At 34.3% G+C, this 23386-nt stretch overlaps 2 protein-coding genes across 2 annotated transcripts in view; both read left to right on the forward strand.

Annotated features, from left to right (window-relative positions):
- The first annotated feature begins 730 nt into the window (after positions 1-730).
- Positions 731-4774, forward strand: LOC123542987 (uncharacterized). Its single transcript, XM_053534591.1, has 2 exons — positions 731-1905; positions 4726-4774. Exons 1-2 carry the CDS (start codon positions 731-733, stop codon positions 4772-4774), a joined length of 1224 nt encoding a protein of 407 aa, XP_053390566.1.
- LOC128553443 (interferon-induced very large GTPase 1-like) overlaps positions 4719-23386 on the forward strand; it is a 32602-nt gene continuing 13934 nt past the window's right edge. The window contains exons 1-6 of the mRNA XM_053534593.1: positions 4719-4815; positions 5801-6004; positions 7784-7917; positions 11483-11705; positions 15863-15996; positions 21516-21738. Coding sequence (XP_053390568.1) covers positions 5815-6004; positions 7784-7917; positions 11483-11705; positions 15863-15996; positions 21516-21738 — 904 coding nt within the window. The 5' untranslated portion in view covers positions 4719-4815; positions 5801-5814. The remainder of the gene's footprint in view (positions 4816-5800; positions 6005-7783; positions 7918-11482; positions 11706-15862; positions 15997-21515; positions 21739-23386) is intronic.

A 23386-nucleotide genomic window follows, 5' to 3' on the forward strand; every position in this document is an offset into this window, starting at 1 on the left:
TGAACTGGCTTAACGAATACGAGAATAATTTCGGCTCTGAAGTATTCGTCAAGAGCAATATAACAACCCCATCTAACAGACTTCAAAAACTAAGAAAGAAAGTGGAGGGTAGTGCAAGAATATCTAATAGCTCACCACAAAACGAACATTATAGATCTGAAATTACAGGCCTCTCCGTAAATACGAACAGAGAAAATGTACCAGGGAGAAGTGTAAATAACAATCCCCAAAGAAGAATGAATAACCAACACAGTATCAATTATAACAGAAGAAGACAACATAGAAGGGATACGAATTCGCCTATTGATAACCCATATATACAAAGCAGACCCGTTAGAAGACAAGGAATCACATACATTGGAAAAAACGTTAGAAAGTCTTTTTTAGAACAATTTCCATTCGACAAAGATGGTGGCGGGAACGAAAACGCAGAAAACAACGACGAAACATACAGGAAAGAGCCAAATCAGACGATAGGAAACAGCGACGAAACATACAGGAAAATGCTCGGATAAATCAAACAGACAATCAAGTTACCCCTAAGGTAATTAATCTTTCAACGATAGATTTAAGTAATAATGAAGTTAATTTATTAAATAAGGGTCTTAAGTTTACGCCATCCCCCAATGGAAATAAAACAGAACTTCAGACTGATATCAAAGAATTTTGCCGAAAATTAAGATTAAGTGAAATATTTCACAAAGACGAGGAAGCACAGACAACAGAAGATATGCCTCTAGTCAGAAATAAAACTGGATGGAATCCTCCTAAGAGCAAAGACAAGGTATTAGAAGAAGTAATTCAATCGTTGAAAGAATACCCCACAGATAGCAATGCTTCAATTAAAGGAAATTTATCTAAAAACAGCAAAACTGCATTAAAAACACTACTGGATAACACATCAATAATTATCAAAGAAGCAGATAAAGGCGGAGCCGTGGTATGTATGGATAAGAAATATTATAGAGACAAAATTTTAGAAATGTTGAGTGATACTAGCTATTACGAAAGCATAGATGAACATGCAGATTCCAGAACGCAACGGTTAATACACGATACTATAAATAAGTATGGCAAAGGTCTAATGAAAGAAGAAAAAGAATATTTATTAAATTTTGAATACACAACTAGTTATTTCTACGGCTTACCAAAGATCCATAAAAGTAAGATAATAGCAGATGAACTGAAGAAACAAAACTCCGAATACATAAAAGTCCCAATCCCAAATGACGTTCCATTCAGACCAATAGTCGGTGGACCTAATAGTGTTACGCAGAGACTCAGTCATTTTCTTGATATTATACTAAAACCATTTTGTGAAGAGGTCCCCAGTTTCATAAGAGACGACTTAGATTTTCTTAACTATTTACCAGAACAGGTCGAAGAGAATTCAACACTCGTAACCTTTGATGTAATAAGCTTATACACAAATATCCCTCATGACCTTGGATTGGAAGCGGTTCGTTTTTGGATAGAAACAATACCAGGAAAAATAGAGACACGTTTTAAAATAGCTTTCATTCTTAAATCTCTTCAAATTATACTACAGAACAACGTTTTTTATTTTGACGGTAGATTCTACGTCCAGAAAAAGGGCACAGCAATGGGTACGAAGGTCGCTCCAACTTACGCAACATTAGTACTTGGATACTTAGAGGAAACACTTTACAACAATATAAAACATAGATACAGTTCTGAATTTTCCAGTTACTTACGCCTTAACTGGAAGCGATTTCTGGATGATTGTTTCTTAATTCTGACCAAGAAAATTAACGCATTAGAATTTTTGCAAGAACTTAATGAGTTACATCCAAGTATACAGTTCATATGCAGCGAGAATGATGTTATCATGCCGTTCTTAGATATTCTTGTTAAAAAATCTGGAAATAGTATAACGACGGACCTGTACTGTAAATCTACTGACACACATAACTACGTAAACTTTAATTCCTGCCACCCTAAACATACTAAGGTTAATATACCGTTTAACTTAGCTTCAAGAATAATCACTATAGAGAAAGATAAACAGTTACAAGAAACACGACTTTCAGAATTAAAGTTACAATTATTGAAACAAAACTATCCGGAAGAAATTATTAAGCACGGAATATCAAAGGCGGAATCAAAAGGACCTATAGCAACGAATAATCGCGAAAATCAAACATCGGATTATAATGTCATTCCATTTGTAACAACTTTTAACCCACGTAATAAGAACATGTCGCCGGCAATACAAACATGCAAAGCAATGCTGCAGAACAGTGACAGGATGAAAAATGTTTTACAACAGAAAAGAATAATAAATAGTAAAAGGCAACCTAAAAGCTTAAAACGCATTCTATCTAAATCGAAATTTGATATGGTGGAAAATATCGCGACTGTAACAAAGTGTAACAGAAGCAGATGTAAGACGTGTCCAGATTTGCTAGAAGGAGACTCAATTAAATTTTCAAATGGTAAAACGTTTACTGTTAAACAGAATATGAATTGTATTTCAAAAAATGTTATTTATTCTATCATCTGCGCGAATTGCAAACAATTTTACATCGGTCAAACAAAGAATGAACTGTGCCGACGAATGACACTACATAGACAACAAACTAATAATGATGAACTACGTATCCTGAAAGTAAATAAACATATCCATGAATGCTCTGGTGGGAAGTTTGAAATATTCCCTCTTTACAAAAATCTGACTAATAGTGACAGTTTCAGAGATGAGAAGGAACTATATTTTATAAATGTTTTTGAAACCAGAACTTAACAGCGTTTGTTATTAGTTCTTGGAGCCCGCGAGCATGGCGAGCTCTTTAAATTTATTGTTTATGTGCAGTGTAACAAGAATCTCATTTATACATATGCTTGCTCATCTATCTTTACACGTGAAATAGTACTGGTCATAATTGTTTAGAAATTAATATCATCAACTGTGTACATTTAGCGTACTATATTGCTTTGTTTTTAAATTTTTATCTCTTTTCTTTCCTGAAATACAGTCTTAGCTTTAAATTTTATTACCTCCCTTTAATTTTTGATGCTATTTCTATAATTGGCTATATACCACTTTTGTCATAAAGAACGTGAGGGTAATTTGAGTAATTCTTTCTCTTTACTGTATCCATAATTGATTTTTAAGCTATTATTACTTTTTAAGTAATCATTTTGTTATTATTTCTTAACTGATGTATCGAGCATAAATATGTTTTAAGTACAGTTATTAACTCCCTTTTAAATGGTACAAAAATATCTGTTTCAAGTTTTGTGTGCATACATACACAGGGTATTCTTGAGTGGATAATACATTTTTCTTGAAGTTTGCCGCAACGTCTGTTTACGACGTTTCCCGTAATTTTTGTTATGACGTGACGTCATTGTACATTATTTCAAAATGTAAACTGCCTGAAGATATGTGTATTGAAAGCGCTTGCATTGAAGAATTAAAATAATTGTAAAACACAGAAGTCTGCTGCTGTTTATTCCTTACAAATTGAACTTATATATATATATATTGATGTTGTTATAGAGTTTTGCTTAGTAGAGGGCCTTTCTGAAGAGGTTGTACTGTATATACTATCTTGGGTAGTTTCGAGTAAGTTTATGTATGTTTCGCCTCAGCACCTGTTTCATACAAATACCGGTTGTAGGAGAAATGTTAAGGTATGTTGTAAGAGTTAACATTTGGCAAAACGTCGTAAAATCAGCTTTTAAGAAAAGCGTAAATTGCAACGTAGGAACGTAAATGAAACAGTTAAAAACATATTAAAACATATGCTTACAGTTAAGTAAAACAAACAAGGTATGTTATGTAGTTTCAAAGTGTTTGACACGAAACGTTACAGACAGATAGACATAAGGACGGAAGGACGGACATATGGACATTTAGTATTCATATATCTCTTCTGCTTCAAGACTTGGATGATATCTAAAATTTTAACTCAATCCGATTCATTTTCCTGTTAAACAAAGAAGGCGGAAAACAGTGAATTATTATACAACAATTCACTGTTCTAAGGTCACAATCATTACGTCATGGCGTCAAACGGCATAGCGGTGCGCTGGAAAAGAAACCGACTGAAAACGGGCAAATATTTAATGAATGCCGTCAAGAATGTACTTTAAAAGAGCTGGTAACTTGTTAGAATCGGATTATATATCTCATTTAGTGATTCGCTCTTGAATAAAATCATTGTTTGCCGTTTAGATGCGTATTATTATATAACTCGGGATGCGCCCTCGCGATATAATTCCTTCGAATCTGAACTACAAACAATGATTTATTCAGCGACAAATCACTAAATGAGATATATTATGTCATAATCAATTTCATGTTTGAACTATGACTTTCATATCAACACTTGAAATTATCTTTCTTAGAAATTGACATTATCAGACTTTGAAACGACGCATGAGTAGACACTGAATTTCCTTTTCTAAAATACTACTTAACAGACGCTAAAGCGGTAACATTATTCATATTTTTATCAGTTTGGACATGTTTATGTTGTATGTAAACTATATCTATGCAGAGGTTAAAGCTGTATAATATCTATGTAAACAATAACAATTCAACAGATTCGCATGACGTACGTATCCATACCCTTGTGTTAATCTACTAAAATGTATGAAAATTAGTTGTAATTATTATTGGCAACGTTTCAGAAACATATCACACCATGTAAATTGTACTATAATTCACATACGTGTCTTTTTTTTTTTAATTTGCAGGCAGGTTTTCTATCCAATTCAAGAACCAAATGCTCTGCTATGTGACTGACATTAAAGACAGAAGAAAAATTAATTTGCTTCTATGATAAGGTAATGTAATTTTAAACTAACGTAAATAGTTAATAACGTTTAAATGTATCTGATAATGTAATCACATTAATTGATGATTGAGAACGGATGATTTTAGCAACATTACCTCTCAACTTATAACCATTCTGCTGTACTAACTAAACTACCACGGTACCTAGTAGTCGAGCACTTTTTTCGAGTGCGGGAGGTTTTTTATTCGTTATATGGCCACATCAAAAGCGTGAAAACTGGTATTATGTGCTTTCTTGCTTGGCATTCAACATTATTAGTATAGTTATAGGACTGGTCAGCCAGGTGTCAGTATAACGTTTGTTGACTTGATGGGATCGTGTCACGTGTCTAGGGCGTGATATTCCAGTGAGTCAGCAATTTAGTTTGGCATTGTGCTAACTGATACATGTAGACATCGTCGCGTCTTTTTTTCTGACTGAAAAAGACGTTTGAAATTGCGCTGAACCAGAACACACACACACGCGCACACACACACACACGCACGAACGCACGCACGCACGCACGCAACCAACCAACCAACCAACAGGACGAACTGAAGAAAAAACAGAAGAGAAGGCTAGATACAAAAAAACTGACTTTCCCGGGATTTATAGACATAAAAATTGACATTTATAATTTTAAGTGTTTTTGTAAAATGTAATATAATAATGAAGTTCAACAGAAAATATAACATATATTTGTAAAAACAGAATGTAAAATATATCCGGAAATACGGCCGGATCTTGATATATATGACATGACTTCATATGTAATTAAACATTTATAACATTTTAAATCTTTACTACATGTTTCTACAAACCTATTTAGATAGCAATTAGTTTAATACATTTTATTTAATTATTTGTTTCAAATGTTAGTAAGATTGTACGTGTGGCTTTATTGTTTTAATTTAGTTTAACCCAATGGGTTTTTGTTATTGTTTTTTTAAATGTTTTTTATTCTATTAATCCTATATGCGTTTCCTTTTCCTTAGATCTTTAGGTCAAAATGGGTGTCGATATTGCTACATATAGAGGACGGATTGGTACGTTTAGCCATAATTTCGGGCTTGACGTCATAACAGTCGAGTGCATTGTCAATTTTAGCCAGTTAATGAAAGGCATTGGCTCCGTTGCGTTCATTGGCATTCTTCTCATTATTGCTGGTATTGAACAAAATCCCGGACCGAAGGAAAAGGGTCTGTTGCTTTCATATTTGTTTTATTCTTGACAAATATGTATGTTTGTTTTTAGCTAAAATAATACTGAACAGCAAAAGAAACTATCTAGATGTATAACTGGAATAACTTTCAATAAATAAACTTAAATTTAAATTTATAAGTTTGACTGTGGATACTTTGCAATCGATCTGTTAGGACATGTTCATATCTTTATATAAAACAAATGAAACAAATGAAACATACAAAATTGGGAAAACTATTTTATGTAGTGAAGTAGAATATCTTTCATGTTTTGTCCTGTAAAAGAAGGGTAAAAAAAATCACTTGACTCAGTTTATACAGTAACGGTAAAATTCAGGAAAGAAACGAGTTTGTAATACACTGCTTTGATGAGGCATACTCTCGAGAATTTAAGGTGATGTCACTTTTTGAATTTCCGGTGAATAACAAAAAATCAAAGAATATTCAGTTCTTTCACAAAACCGTTATATGATTCAACCAAATAGTTTCCTTAGTCTACCAGAAAGGAACAATTCTTATTTCTTAATATTGAGATTTGGTATCTTTATGACAGACAATAAACTAAAACAACTGACATTCATATGTGACGTTGGTGAGCTCAACAAAGCAATTTCAAGCACAAATATTAATGTGGAATCTAAAGTAAGTTATACATACTACAATATCCGTCCAAGATACTTTCAAAAACAATGCATTTGCAGAATAGAGAGAAAAAATTAATTTTGACAGCTCGTGAAAACTAATGACAAATTTTGACAGGTATATGATGACTCATGACCTAATTAATTGTTTTCTGTTATTTCTAACTTCTAGTTTGATTTTCATAAAATGGGTATTCTTTATTGTAGCTTAGAACTCATACATTAAAACAATAAAAGAATATATTGTTACCTCACTGTCGTTTTGTCTATACATCTCTCATACGAATTCCTATTGTTTCAGTCATTTGTCAGTAATTAGAGCAACTCATAGTGTTGCAATCATACAAAACACATCCCTTATTTTCACATAGATATTGAGGATTTATCTAATGAGCACATGTATTGGAAACACAATTTCAATACCGACTGTGTAGTGTAATAATGCTAAACTATCTCAGCCGTGACGTGTCCTTAATGCATTACTTGTACTGATGATAAACCCGAACAGAAAATAAGGTTTTTTACCTGTAACTTTCTTTATTTCTGCAATTTATAATCAATAGTCGGTATCAAAATAAAGCTTAACATTTGCTGAAAACTTTACATAATTCAAATTTATATTTAGTTAGCAAACTTATACGAAGTGAGGCCCTGAAAGGGGTGTGTAAAATGGGAACAAACGCAGGTTGACTGATGATAAATTCGACCACTTTGTTATTTATAAAATTTTCTTCGTAGTATTATATCGAAACTTTCCCCAAAAAGCTGCAACAGTCATTCCTGATCAAGTAATGAAAAGTGACCCAATATCAGGCCTTCATGTGGCGACAGTGAGCATGCGCAGAAAAACACCCTCTCTCCCAGTAATTTTGGATAAATATTTTTTATACAGATAAATGAAAGTAATTTATTTATACAGAATATTTACCAATTTTGTTTTTATTTACACCAGTTGGTGTTGTATGTGGAAATTATTAGATGGTTGTTTAGTTTTATAAATAACCGATTGCAATCAAATATTTCCAAGGTGGTCGACTTTATCATCTGTCCGGGTTTATCATCAGTACTGGAAATAATTTAAAGTAGTTAAACTACCGTCTGCTGTTTCTTAATTTGTTTCCCTTGTTATTTTCAGAAGATAAATCCATATACACAAGCGTTTTGATAAAGGTTCTACCGACCTTCATCGAGAAGCTGAATTTAGATAAAATCTTGATTAATCTTATGACGAAAGGCACACTTTCAACCGACCAGCTGAAGGATATTTCAGTAAGCTTTACAATATATAAGTTTTTTTTGCAGGAGTCGACAAATTGTAGAGTCTTTTTCATGTATTATTTGTCAGCAACATTCATTTTCTAAATTAGAATAAAGATTGAATTGAAAGTAGGTTACGGTATAAGTATTAATAAAACGTTAAACCTGAGAAAAATATATGTAAGTTACACTAAAGGCATATTAGGATACAGCACATTTATTTTCTTTGTCAAAATTCAGTGAAAGGACAAAATGCATATCACGGTGTGTGTGTAATCAACGACATTAATCAATGTGTAAATATTATAATGCGTTTTGTCGACGCTAGCACGTTTCAAATCAATGTAAAAGTAAAATTTGCGCAGATTTACAAAAAAAGAAGAGAATATGCAGGATGAAAAGAACACTAGTTTACTGTTACTCTGAACTTGAATATATCCGCTTAGACATAAAAATTGCATATACTTATTATCTGAAACATCATGATTTTTGTTAGAAAGAATTTATGTCAACAAATGCTATATATGCACTTTCACTGCAATTTTTAGGTAACTACAAGTTAATTTTTCGTACGAATTATGAATAGATGTTCCACTTTCATAAATCACGTAACTATAGATCTACCCCTTTTGTACAAGGGTCGTATAAACAGTTATTTCATTGGGTTCGGTTTTACTAAGAGCTACGATTTATCAACATTATTTTTATTACAAACCTTCAGTATTCCACCTTTGCCAAAACACATTTTTGTAACCCTTTTACTCAATCACACAAAAAATTAACACAGATTAATACACTTCTTTTGGTAACTGTTTGAGACACTGATAAATGGCGCTGCCAAGAGCCTTGGACATAAATAAGAGTCGCAGGGACACAGGTCAGGTGAATATGGCAGATGGTTAATATAACACCTTCTACTTTTTCAAAAGCCCTAAAAGACCTAACAACCCCGCACTTGTGAGAGGAGTCGTTGTCGTGTATAAGATGGACACCTAACAATTCTTTGCTTAAACGTTTCCGATTGTAAAACCTTTTCAATTTCTTTAGTACAGTGCTCTTGTAGAATCGTCAAGTGACTGTATTTATTTACAAGATGGACAGGGCATTTTACCGACTGGCCCACTAATATTGAAAAAGAATTGCGTACAGCATATTTTTATCGTACATTGTTTATTGTTTGTTGTATGTATTGATATCTATCTATCTATCTATCTATCTATCTATCTATCTATCTATCTTATGGTTCTCTTGGCAATACAGGGGCGTGTATGATCTTTTCGCTTCCATTGCTTATTATCAGCCACTGTCTGTGTCTCAAACATGATCACCTGTTAGCAAGTTTAAAATAACTCAAGTATCATAGTCTTTGTATTTTTTCAAAAGTTCCCGGGCAAATTTAAGGCGTTGTTTCATTTGCTACTCAATGAGCAAATGAGGTACCCACCAAGCGCACTCCTGTTTCGGGTCCAAACGCTTTTTACCCTCCCCCATCCCACAATTTTTTCTTTACATTTTTCTTTTTCATCTTAAAACCTTCCATAAATATTCATTAAAATTGTTGTGCCCTTCCCTCACCTCACTCCTCCAGTCACCCCTACCATCCCGATCATGCACCCGTCGCTCGCTTAGCTCAATGAGGATAGCGCTGATCTACGGATCGCAGGGTCACAAGTTCGAGCCCTGGGCGAGGCTTATGTTCTCCTCGGCGATTTGACATTGTGTCTGAAATCATTCGTCCTCCACCTCATGTGGGGATGTTGGCAGTTACCTGCAGAGAGCAAGTTTATACTGGTACATAATTCAGGAACACTGTTTAGGTTAACTGCCCGAAACAACCAACCAACCAAATGATCATGCATCCCCTCACCCGCAAGGATTTTATTTTTAATTTTTAATTTTACATCAATCTTTATCATCAACATGTGAAGTTCTGTACCCTCAACCGGTCACCGCCCCCTCCCCAATATTTATTAAGATGTGAAATAGACCTGTAATGACATTATTTGCTTCTTAGTAAATTCCTTAATAATTTGCTAGATATATTTCTTTACCATTCCTCAGCACAAACCTATCGGCGGTGGATACCAATTCATCGAACTTGCTTATTTAGAATTATTTACACACTGCCTCCTGACATTCCAGTAAGACTGCTTAAATCTTTCGCCAAAAAATTGCGCATTCTGTTCTACCACAGCTTTTACAGCAGCGATGTTTGCCTGGTTAAAAGAGGTTTTAGGCCTACCAGAACGGGTAACATCTTCGACAGATAATTTCCCAGCTTATAAATCTTTAACCCATATAAAAATTGCGCACATTGAAATAGCCTGAAGTCCATATATATTACACAATTCATCAAGAGCGTTGGTCTACGGATCACGGGATCGTGAGTTCGATCCTCGGGCGGGACGTATGTTCTTCGTAACTATTTGATAAGCGGCATTGTGTCTGAAGTCATTAGTCCTCCGCCTCTTATTCATGTGGAAAAGTTGGTAGTTACTTGCGGAGAACAGGTTTGTACTGGTACAGAATCCAGGAACACTGGTCAGACTAATTGCCCGCCGTTACATGACTGAAATACTATTGAAAAACGGCGTTAAACACAAAACAAACAAACAAACAAACAAGTATCAGCTTTGAATCTATATGAAGCCTAATGCGGCATTTATATAGCTGCGAACTTTTACTTTACGTCCATTTTTTAACAATGTGACATGTAAATGTATCATTATATATTACTGCATGTAATTTAATTTTCAATAACTAAAAAAGCAATTTGCACGAAATAAAAGAATATCATTAGCTATTTCACCCAATACTCAAGTGCAAAGCAATGTTATAAAAATACCTGGAATAAAACTACGGGCATTATTAGTGACAACACATTTTGCAGGAACTTTATACATAGAATATTAATTACATACATTTTATCAGTTGTTTCTAACCGTAATCCAGGCATCAACAATCATCGCTTATCTCCACTAAAATTTACATTTTCACATAATTATTATGCATTAAAAGGTCGGGCACATCTTTGCGGCTAAAAGTACTTGCTTGTAAAAATTACTAGCCATGCAAACAAATTTGAAACTCATTTAACAGTCAAGCTTTCTAACGGTGATGTATAAGGAATTGATCCGGCGGGGAAAACTTTCATTTACAATACTCTTTAACGTTTGAACAAAGTTTGAATAAAGAGTGAGTACTTGCATGTAAATAGCGAGGTTAAGCTCCTCATTGCTGCTTTGCAACTGATCTTTCCATTACGATGCCCCTTTCCTTAATGTGATTATCTTGTCATCTATGAATCCATCGGTTACATACACATACATACGTACTCTGCTGTAAGGCTTTGTTATGTTTTTTATGTAACGTAGCCATTCCTGTCTGTGTATGTTCAGACATTAATAGATACACAATAAAACAATAAAAAATATCGCACTGTAAAAATGACTGTATTTGGACAAACTTCCCTGTAATAGCATTACTTAACATCGTCCGTATTATACACTAAAGTTCAGAAAATGTCAAAACTTCATCTATTTCATGTTTCTTAGAATATTATGAATTTTCATTATAGAAAGAGCAAACGATATCAGACCGTATGGGCGCTTTTGTATCTGAAATTAGTAAAAATGGTGCAGAGGCTTATAACGTATTAAAGACAGCTCTGAAAGAATCGGACCAAGAAAACCTTGCAAATTACTTAGGAGAAGTTGAAAACGAGTTCACTTCTACAGACGGGGACGGCGTGAATTCAAATGTATCAAGCTTATCAGCAACTGAAAGAGTACTGCCACAAGGTAGGTTGAACTCAAATATAGAGAACGTATTGTTCCTCTTGTTTGTTTATGGGACCGTAACATACCTAAGCATCTTCAGAAAAAATAAATGCGGATACGTTGTGCTTACATTCTTTACATTGGCTACAATACAGAAGTGTAAAAACGATTTAAGCATTTCCAAGATAAACAGATAGAATGAAACAAAGATATATAGTAATAAACAAAATCATTAGTGTGTGGGTTTTGTATCAGTCGGTCAGTCGATCGATAGATAGATGCTTTTTACTATGACAACAGGTGATAGATACGTAATATATATGCTTTACATAAATATCACAAAAGGAAATAATTAATGAAATAAGGACATATTCATTGTGCAAATATAGAATACTGCTATATATATATATATATATATATATATATATATATATATATATATATATATATATATATATATATATTGATAACGCCGTTTGTCAATATTATTTCACGTAACGGCGAGCAGTTGACCTAACCAGTGTTTCTGTACCAGTACAAACCTTTTCTCTACAAGTAACTGATAATTTCACTACATAAATCAGAGATAGAGAACGAATAATTTTAAACACAATGTTTTTTATCAAATCGTCGAGGAGAAGATATGACCCGCCCGGGGATCGAACTCACGACACGGCGATCCGTAGAGCTGTGCGTTGCTTACTGATTTAAGCAGGCGGGCTTTAAAAAATGATAAGAAAACATATGACGTATTAATAGTTTCAGTTTTCATTTTTTTCAGTTTTATTTATGATCAATGGCATATAATATGCATATGGATAAAACAAGTGAAATAATGATATAGTCAGAAATAAATATTCTACAAAATTTTGTACAACATGCGGTACATACTAAACTTGTTAGATTACAGTGAACATGACTGACTAAGAAAAATGAATTGGACAAACAACACTTAAATGACAGAAAGATGAAAGCGATAAAAGAAATAATCGGTATTTTCTACGTTCTGCATGCTCTCAATCATCTCCAGTTTGTTTTACTTTTGGTTTAAGAATTTAATATTTTCTTTTTATTGGCGTCATGTTTCAGTCTTGATATTTGTAAAAATTAAGTATTTGACATACAACTGTAATCAAGTGGTACAACAAAAACTGACAGAATTTAGTCTAATATAACATGCGCGCAGTGTTTATACAAGAATTAATTCTTTGGACTTTGCGGTTCACTATCTCTTTGTATTGTCTGAGCTGTAGGGTCAACGGTTTAGTTTGATTTGGAACCGATGTCTAGTGTCATGCAGCACACGTCCTTTTCGCCGACGCCAACTGCTGATAAATATGATGCCCTATTTATGACCAGATACCAACTAAATGTCACCTATAACACATATTAAAGACACTGATTCTGGTATGCCTGGTATGTGGCCTATGGAGATGATAAGGTCTGCGTATTGGCAATAAGGGCCAATACACAAGTCAGGACCATTGGTAGACTTGCTTCTGTTTATCATAATAAGCTACTGTATAGCTACTGCGCAGTAAATAAATTGCAGGTGATATTTCTCACCTTTATAGCAAATCAGTTCTCACCTTTATAACGAGTTTAGAAAGCTTGATTGAATTAGGGCTAAATAAACAAAGTGATAAGATACAACAGTGTTTTATCATATTTTTAATAAAGTAAGTTTTTTAACAATTACATCTCATTATTGCTGCTTTTTATTATCAAAAATATAAAAAAAAAAAATGCATTCAGGCACATAGCTTTTAGAAGTAATAAATTATTGTGTATTTCGAACAATGATATATCTTTATTGCTGGATTTTATTATACATAAAAGAAAGTTAACATTATTTAGACAACACAAGAGGAATTAAGCATTTTTAATATATAACATCCTTCTGTCTATATACCTTCTTTATCTATTAAAAATGCAACTGAACGCTTCTTTAATTTCTAATAAAATCCAGCAATTATCTTTTTTTTTTTTATTTTGTTACTTTTGATAAAAAGATCATAATCATTGAATAAACAAACTTGTAATTTCTTTTATTAAGTTTTGAATAATTATTTTATAGTGAGAAATGCTTTGCTATAAGAGTTATAATTTAATTGGCCAGGACATTACTCAACATGACTGAGCAATCAAAATTAGTATCTTATCAATTAAAATAATTTTGTGTACATGCTGAAAAAAGACTTAAAAAAAACAACAGCATTTCAATTAATAAAATGCAAAACACAGGAAATAACCAGTTTACCTGTAGGCAATAAAATTTATGATTCTCTGACAATAATTAGGCTACATGTCAAGTCTACAGGGGTTTTATGGACCCTTATCAGACTGGACCAGACAGGATCTTGTATATTGGGGATTAAAAAGTCTGGTATTTGGGGGGCGGGGGGGGTCACTTATATAGGAGATTTTCTTTGCCTTTAAGAGTCGATACATTGGCAAGCATCTAGACGAATCTCCATCCTCTTAATGATCGCTGTTGTCTTTCGCTGAGTTACCAATCAGTACATGCATGCATGTCATACTTTACAAGAGAAAAAATTGTCTCCGCCGAATACCCCAGCAGATCTAAGGCTAGTGCCTACGCTTTAGGGGATTATATCGGCGAAGAGTGTCAATGAAATAATTATCCCTTACAAGGATAATGTCGTTGACTAAGTTAGTGATTGGAGTGTCTCTGATGCGTCGTGCATGTTGCTGCGACTTATTCAGAATAGTGCATTGGTGAACATTTGACTGTCGATCTATTTTGTGACCGTTCGGCACTTTTGTCAATAGCGAAGAACGAAGTGAATGTTGTGTCTGAGTTGTGACAGTAAATAACTTTATTATATACCGAAATAAATTCTGTAAAAAATCGGCTTGTATTTTACAATTAAATATGAACACACAGACAAAAATTCCGTATTGTACCTTTTTAATTCCGTATTGTACCTTCCGTATTGTATGCTGCCAGACTATTTTCATTAATATGCATGACACGACACATTTCTATAAATAGCGCACATAAAAACTTCACTAAGTTCCAATAAATATCGATAAACATTGAAGATTTCGTTCAAGAACAAAACAAGAATCAAAATGGTAAAGGTATATAATAAAAGGGTCATTATAACAGTAGCTGGATCTGGGACTTTGTATTCGGCTCTCGTGGATTTTGCAAGGTCGGATCACACTCGGCGCTTGCGCGCCTCGTGAGATCCGATCTAGCAAAATCCACTCGAGCCGAATACTGCATCCCAGATCCAGCTACTGTTATAATAACCCTATTTTATGAAACGTTTACGGATAAGACGATTAGGATTTGTTTACATCCATTTCAAAGCCTGAAGTCAGGAAATGAAAATAAATAGTAACAACAATGCCATAAATGCATGCAGAGATATCCAGTTAACTAGTATCATTGTGGATACTTGTCAATTATTATTATTATTATTATACCATATTTATATATCTCCCTTTTCATGATCAATTTCACGTTCAAAAGCGCTTTACATAGTTCAAATGCAGCCACACAGGGCGCATAATTCATCTTCTACTAGTACAGACACAGAGCGATCTGACCAGAGGGACAGAGCGAGACAAAGCCCCCACGACAGAGAGATCAGAAATCAGATACAGGCTTGTTCGGCTAACTAAGCCTAGCTCGAATAGACAGCCTGGTTCTTTAACGTGCCCGGTGTATAGCACTGATACACGCAAGGATTGCCTGGGTTCCTGACCAGTACACCTCTAGTTGGGTGGGAAACACTGAAAAGCGTTTCTGAAAATTCCCGAGTAGCTGCCGGGGATCGAACCCCCGACCTCAGGATTGGAAGGCCAGTGTGCAAACCACTGAGCTATCCGTCCACCGGACGTCAATCTACCTGCTAGGATACTTTTACATATTTCGCTATATATCAAAATCAAATGAAGCATAAAAAGTGGGATTAAATATCAATGTTTTTTGTAGTGTGGAAAGCATATTTTCAAATGCTTAGTCCTGCATAAAATGGGAACAAATAAATTTACTCAGTTTATACCGTAACGGTAAAATTTCTGAAAGATATGTGTTTGTAATTGATGAAGCATACTCTTGAGAATCTAATGCTAAAAATAATTTTAAGTAGTTAAACTACTGTCTGCTATTCAATTTCCTAATTTGTTTACTTTGTTATTTTCAGAAGAAAAATCCATACATACAAGCGTTTTGACAAAAGTTCTACCGACCTTCACCGAGAAGCTGAATTTAGATAGAATTTTGATTAGTCTCGTGACAAAAGGCATACTTTCAACTGACCAACTAAAAGATATTACAGTAAGCTTTTTTTGTAGCAGTCGACACATTTTAGTGTCATTTTCTAACTTGTATTATTTGTCAGCAACACATTCATTTCGTAAACTAGAATAAAGATTAAATTGAAAGTAGTTTACGGGACAAGTATTGATAAAACGTTTAAACCCGTGAAAATATAAATGTAAGTTACACTAAAGGCATAACAGATACAAAAAGGTTGCTTTCTCTCAAAATTCAGGGAAAGGACAAAAGGTAAATCACGGTTTGTAATCGACATCAATGTGCAAAAAGTATATGCATTTCGTCAATGCCGACATGTTTCAAATCAATGTAAAAGTAAAGCTAGCGCAGATTTGCAAAAAAAGAAGAACTTTTTTAGAGAATATGCAGGATGAAAAGAATATTAGTTTACTGTTACTCTGTACTTGAGTTTATCCGCTTTGTCATCAAAAGTTATGCTTATCATCTGCAACATCATGATTTATGTTAGAAAGAATTTACGTCAACAAATGCATATATACTTCCTCTTCAATTTTGATTACTACAAGTTTTTCCTACGAATTATGAAAAGATATTCCACTTTCATAAATCACATAATTATAGATCTACCCCCTTTGTACGAGGGTCGTAAAAACAGTTCTCTCATTGGGTTCGGATTTATTAAGTGCAACGTTTTATCAATTTCTTTTTATTACAAACCTTCAGTATTCCCCCCTTTAACGAAACACATTTTTGTAACCTTTCTACCCAATTGCGAAAAGCTGATATATAGTTTTGTTTTGGTGTCTGTTTGAGACACTGATAAATGGCACTGCCAAGAGAACTTCTGGACTTATATTTCTTTCACAAGCATTTTCACAAGTCTTGAAAATTAAAATAAAATGTCACAGGGACTCAGGTCAGGTGAATAAGGCGGATGGTTAAAAATCTTCCTCTTTTTCTTTTCTTGACTTAACACTTACTTAATACTTAATCAAACGGTTTCCTCACCATTACATAAGCATCAACAATAAGCTTATCTCCACTTAAACTGACCTTTTTATATAATCATTATGCATTCAAAGGTCGTGCACATCTTTACAGCTAACAGCACTTGCTTGTAAAAGTTACTAGCTATGCAAACAAATTTAAAACTGGTTTTAACAGTCAAACTTTCCCATTGTGATATAATTACAACTATTACTCAATTCATAGATTTGCGCGTTTCTGATTAGCTGCTTCAGCACACGTGACCAACTTTCATTTCTCAATGAAGCCGTCACGTATTCATTAGATCTAATTAATATTCATAATCCTACGGACTACTTTTTCGTTTCTGGGTCACGCACTTTCAGTTTCAATTCGCCGATTTAGTACATTTTCTGACCATAAATCATGGAACTGAAAATAAATATATAATAGGAATTATTTGTTTTTATTTACTCCCTTTTAATCTTTTATTAAACATTTATATAAACATTACTGTCGCATCTACCGTTCTGTAAACTTCGTCTGCACAACAACAACAATCAGATTTTGTTTCATTTGGCACTTTGTATGAGCCAAATGAAAGTAGTCAAGAAGAAATTCCCGAGGACATTCAGGCCTTTCGATGATGAACTTGAAATCGAAAGTAAAACTAAAACTGAAAGTGAAACCACTAACAACCCGGAGTCTACAGCTGTCACCTTTGGGTTGGGGTGGGGGGTGGGTGGGGATGCAGAACAACTAGAAACTGTTATATGTTGAAGCTAAATCTATACATGTAACACAAACTGCTGCTCCATCCAGATTTCAAACTTTGTCACCAGGAGAAATTGAAAAAATCAAAGAGAACAAATATACCCCCAAGACTAGGGGTGACTATTGAGGCAAATTTGGACTATTGCCATACTATTGATACAGTATTGCTGAAAAACTTAATGCGGTCTGTTCTATTGCAGGTTACTATTGCGATACATGGACTAATAAATGTGCATGTGTTAAATACGCGTATAAATATTAAAACATCTATGGCAAATCTGTACCACCGTAATTAAACTCTTTTTATAACTTTTGACTTCGTTCGTTTAACATACTTTCCTTTCGAGCACTGTTTATAATTGCTGTTAATACATATTGAAATGTTTGTATAAACTGAAACGCACAGAAATAAATCAAACATTAAATATTTTTGACATTTTTTTCTATTTCTTGCCTTCCTTGGCTTTGAAACAATAAGTAAAACAAAAAACGTATGCAAGGTATACTCATCGAATTGGCCATTTTGTTGCGAATGTCAACGTGTTTAATAACCCGACGCATCGAAAAAGACGAAAACTGACGGATCAGACTAACTTCACTAAGGTGTACCAGCACTAAATGAAGTGCCCTACCGAAAAGTTGGCTATATCATACGAGTAGCCTACTTTCTCCATGTCCATAGTAATTTTTCTCATTTAAGATAAACAGGTCATTTAAACATTTTTGTATTTACTAAAATTTCAAAACTATCGAAACTATTGATTGTAGAAGGAACTATTGGCGATTTTTATTGGATCGTGACTATTCTATCGATGCATACTATCAGGACACTCACGATCGCAATGCATCAATATTTCAATGTATTGTTACACCCCTACCCAAGACAAAACAAAATACTGACCAAGTGGGGAATAAATCTATTTCAAGGTAAATGCCGTGATACAGCAATATATTAAGTAAAAAATCCATCTTTATACTTTATCGGTATCTTCCATAGAAACTGAAGAAAGTTAATCTTGTCTTGACAACATGACAGTTTGCACAGCCAGACCAGGATTCGAACCTGGAACCTCCCCAAAACACCAATTACCATATGTAATTTCCACAGTGTTGGGTTGCTCTGCCAATTGAGCTATCTGGCCAGTGGAACTGCAATATGCTAGCAAAAACATAAGATTATTTTTCGATTTCTGGTTTATACAGCTAAAACGGAGCGTTAAGATGGGAAAAGAAATTGGTATGGGGATTTTCAGTAATCATTCTACTAAATCAACTATGCATTAAAGCTGATTTACCTCCTTTTTCTAATTAGCCCACTAAAATTCTCACAAAAATATTACATAAAATCCTATTTTAATTTTTAACAAGCATGGTCATAAACAAATACAAATTAGGCGTAGAAAAAAATGTTTGATTCCGGTACTGCAGTATCTTGAATTTCACCCACAGTTGAACCGCAACAGCCTTCAGATTTGTGCTGATGAGGAAGGCAGGGAGTACATTTCTCTGACCCATGAAGTGAAAGAAAAATAAAATCAAAGTGACATCACAAAGGAAAAGAAAATTTATGCTATAGAAGGTGACAGTGAAAATTGTCCTATTCAGAACTTGAAGGCTGGTATGCTCACTGTGACCCAAATGCTGAAAAGCTATTTTGCCATGTAAACATGTTTGTCAGATTTGGTACAACACTAAACCAGTCAGCATCAAACAATTCACCAGTCAGTTTTATGGGCGATATTTGGGCGATATTTCTAGAAATGCACGTCTTGACACACGGTAACTCTGTTTTCAAATAATTTCAATTCCATTTTTTAAACCAAATTAGCTTCTAATAAAAAAATCAATATTAAACATTTCACACAGGTATAAGAATTGAATGTTACTTTTCTGCAGTCCATTATGTATAAACTGTCAAGAAGTTTACGAGTAATTGACATAAACATCGAAGATTGTTCGTTATTGTACGGTACCATTGCATTTTCTGATACACCGCACACTGCCTTCGTGCTAGTGCAACCAAGGGGCTAGATGATGCCTGATGTGAGCTCCGGCGTATAATGCTTATGACCGGATATCGTAACGAAGCATCTGTTTGGTCATACAGCAGAGAAAAGACAAACAGAGCAGAAAATGAATTTCAAAAATCCTCATCGGATTATCAACTGGCACCAAGGAAAATTCTCAGCTAAATTCAAATGCAGTTCCGGTTCCCATCTCGGATGGTCCAAATCCAACCTATGAAGATAAAAATACACCATGTGCCAACAAGATTCCGGAATGGGAATGTTTAATCCGTCTTCATGCACAGTTAACAACTGCACATTCACTCTGCAAAGTACTCTAAATACTCAAAATTAAGCTCAGATTCTTCAGTTATTAAAACTGAAAACACAATTTCAATTTGAAAAACAGATTCAGAATTATGTTCACTTTGTTATCTTGTAACAATTCATTGTCCCAGTGCTAAATTTTCCATACCTGATCTAATTCATAGAACACGGGTACATAATACTTGTTGACCTGTTGACAGAAATAAATTGATATAAACACATGTGAACAGATGAATTAATTTAGTAATTAAATTTAATTTTTAAGGCCACGCAAAATTTGGCAAAAAAAAAAAGAGTTCAATTTGTGGAGTTTTTCCACCTTTATTGATTTGTGAAATGTAAATACATTTTATTGCAATAAACAGACATATAATGAATTAAATTCCTTACCTATCACTATCATACATTCAATTTTTTTCCTTGCTCCAGTTTCCAAAAATATAACTTCCAAATTCCAGCTGTCAGTGTAACTGACCGACTCTGACACGTGTTTTCTCCAATCATCCTTTCAAATGAATTTCTTGAACGTTATATTCATAAAAATAGAATATCTTTGATAAAAGTTACAGTTGTTAAACCACAAATTCCATCCTAGCAACCTCAAAAAATCCGATTTTAATTTAATCAAGCCTAAAACTCCAGACCGTCACGATCGCGACGTTGATGTCGGCCATCTTTCTTTTGCTTTTATGCAAATGAGTCGTTCGCTTGCGTCCATGACGAAGAAATTAATACGCGTAACCGCAAGTATACTTAAAGCTTGCATTTCAGTATAAAAGTTTGGATTTTTCAAATAGGAAACAAATTAAAGAAGATTTGAAAGTTGTAATTATAAGAATTGAATGGGGTTTTTCTGCGGTTCATCGATGTATGAACTATCAGGAAGTTTACACCTAATTTTTACATAAACACCTTCGGTCATCAAGTTTACACCTAATTTTTACATAAACACCTCGGTGTTTATGCAAATTAGGTGTAAACTTCCTGACTGTTCATACATCGATGAACCGCAGAAAAACACCATTCAATTCTTAAGTATAAGGAATTGATCCGGCGGGGAAAACTTTCATTTACAATACTCTTTAACGTTTGAACAAAGTTGGAATATAGCGTGAGTACTTGCACGCAAATAGCCAGGTGAAGCAGCTTTGCTTTGCAACTGATCTTTCCATGACGATGCCCCTTTGTGTTCCTTAATGTGATTATCTTTTCATCTATGAATCTATCGGTTACATACACATACATACATACTTTGCTAGAGGGTTTCCTTGGAACGTTGATATTCCTGTCTGTGTTTGTTTAGACAGTAATGGATATATAAAAAAAAACAGTGAAAATATCACACTGCAAAAATGACATTATTTGGACAATCGTCTCTGTAATAGCATTACTAAAACTTGTCATTATTATACACTCAAGTTCAGAAAATGTCAGAACTTCATCTATTTCATGTTTTTATTAGAATATTATGAATTTTCATTATAGAAAGAGCAAACGATATCAGACCGTATGGGCGCTTTTATATCTGAAATTAGTAAAAATGGTGCAGAGGCTTATAACGTGTTAAAGACAGCTCTGAAAGAATCGGACCAAGAAAACCTTGCACATTACTTAGAGGAAGTTGAAACTGAGTTCACGTCTACAGACGGGGACGGCGTGAATGCAAATGTATCAAGCTTATTAGCCACAGAAAGTGTACTGCCACAAGGTAGGTTGAACGCAAGTAAGGAGGACGTATTGTTCCTCATGTTTGTTTATGGTACCGTATTAACGTATCTAACGAAGAGCCTGTTTTAACAATATAGACATTTTTCCTAAAAGTACAGATATTAAAACGAACTAGAATATACCATTCAGTATCAGGTCTGAAAAAAAATGCTAAAACATATTAAATACGAGGATGGGATCAAAAGTAATGCCACTGGCTATTGATAACCGATATTTTTAGCGCGAGTACAAAATTCAAAGTTCCCCATTGTAATAGCTTTCAATCGACGTATAAACTATACATGTAGACACAATATCTCGCCCACAATTCACATTTGCACAAACCCTACTCGTAGGCGGTTAGGCAAAACGTTGGTAAAAGTGTAAAAAAATGCGAACGAAATTAGGTCTTACATTAAGACTTAGGCTTCACTCGGAAGAGGTTCATACATTTATGCTGACATATGTGCTGTTTATGGTAGTAATGAAATGTCCTTTTCCACAGTTTGCAGAGAGGTTAGGAAATTTTGTGCAGGCGTGGAGTCTGTCAAAAATGTGCCTAAAACTTGTCGACGTAAGTCTGCAAGTAGTCCAAGGATTCTTGAAAAAATCAAACAAATAGTACTTTCTGACGTACGATATACTTCTCAGCAGACTGCGGACATGGTTGGCATTTCAAAAGCATTTGTGTTGCGCGTTCTGCGAAATTTTTTGCAATTGAAGAAGAAGAATACTAGGTGGGTCCCGCATTTGCTCACTGATGAGCAAAAACACACACGCGTTAAGATGGCGCGCAAGCTTTTGAAAAGGTTTCAAAGATACGATCAAAAAACATTTATGAATGTAGTAACAGGTGATGAGTCTTGGATACATTTCTTCGAACCGCATCAAAAAATTAGTAACCGAATATGGCTCACCAAAAATGCCAGAAGGCCTTGCATTACCAAAAGGATTGCAAGTGTACAAAGGTTATGTATGCCATATTTTTCACTACTAAAGGTCTCGCCACCCGAGTTCCTGTGCCTAAAGAAAAGTCAATGAATGCTACGTTTTATAATAAAAAAGTTCTGAAAAAGCTTCGCAAGTATTTCCAGAAACGTCGACCAAAGACGGGTATCCGAGGCATCCATTTGTTACATGACAACGCATCGAATCACAAGGCTGGGATTGTGATGTGACGTCGTTTTTGAATGAACAGGAAGTATATGTTCTAGAACACCCACCCTATTATCCGGATCTAGCCCCCTGTGACTTTTTCCTTTTCCCTCGTCTCAAGGAAAAGCTTGCAGGCAAAAAATATACATCCCGCCAAAAGTTGGGGGCCGCCATATTTAACCTCCTTAGTGATATACCTGAAAAAGACTATCAGAAAGCTTTTAAGGATTGGACGTTGTGTATCTGTCAAAGGAGATTACTTTGAAGGTTTGAGATAAAGATTTTCTTAATCCAACCTTTAGTTGTCATTTAACACCATTGGTTGCATTACATTTGATCCCATCCTCGTAGATCAACAAAATAAGTTTGTTTAGGCGGCTTGCAACATGAACCATATAATAAGAAAATAACAGGCTAATTGTTTTTAATATCAAGGCTTGGTAGATATGTAAACCTCAATCATGCCAGCCCATATCAGCCTCACATGATAACAT

Source organism: Mercenaria mercenaria, unplaced genomic scaffold (assembly GCF_021730395.1).
Source record: "Mercenaria mercenaria strain notata unplaced genomic scaffold, MADL_Memer_1 contig_3828, whole genome shotgun sequence".
NCBI lineage: Eukaryota > Metazoa > Mollusca > Bivalvia > Venerida > Veneridae > Mercenaria > Mercenaria mercenaria.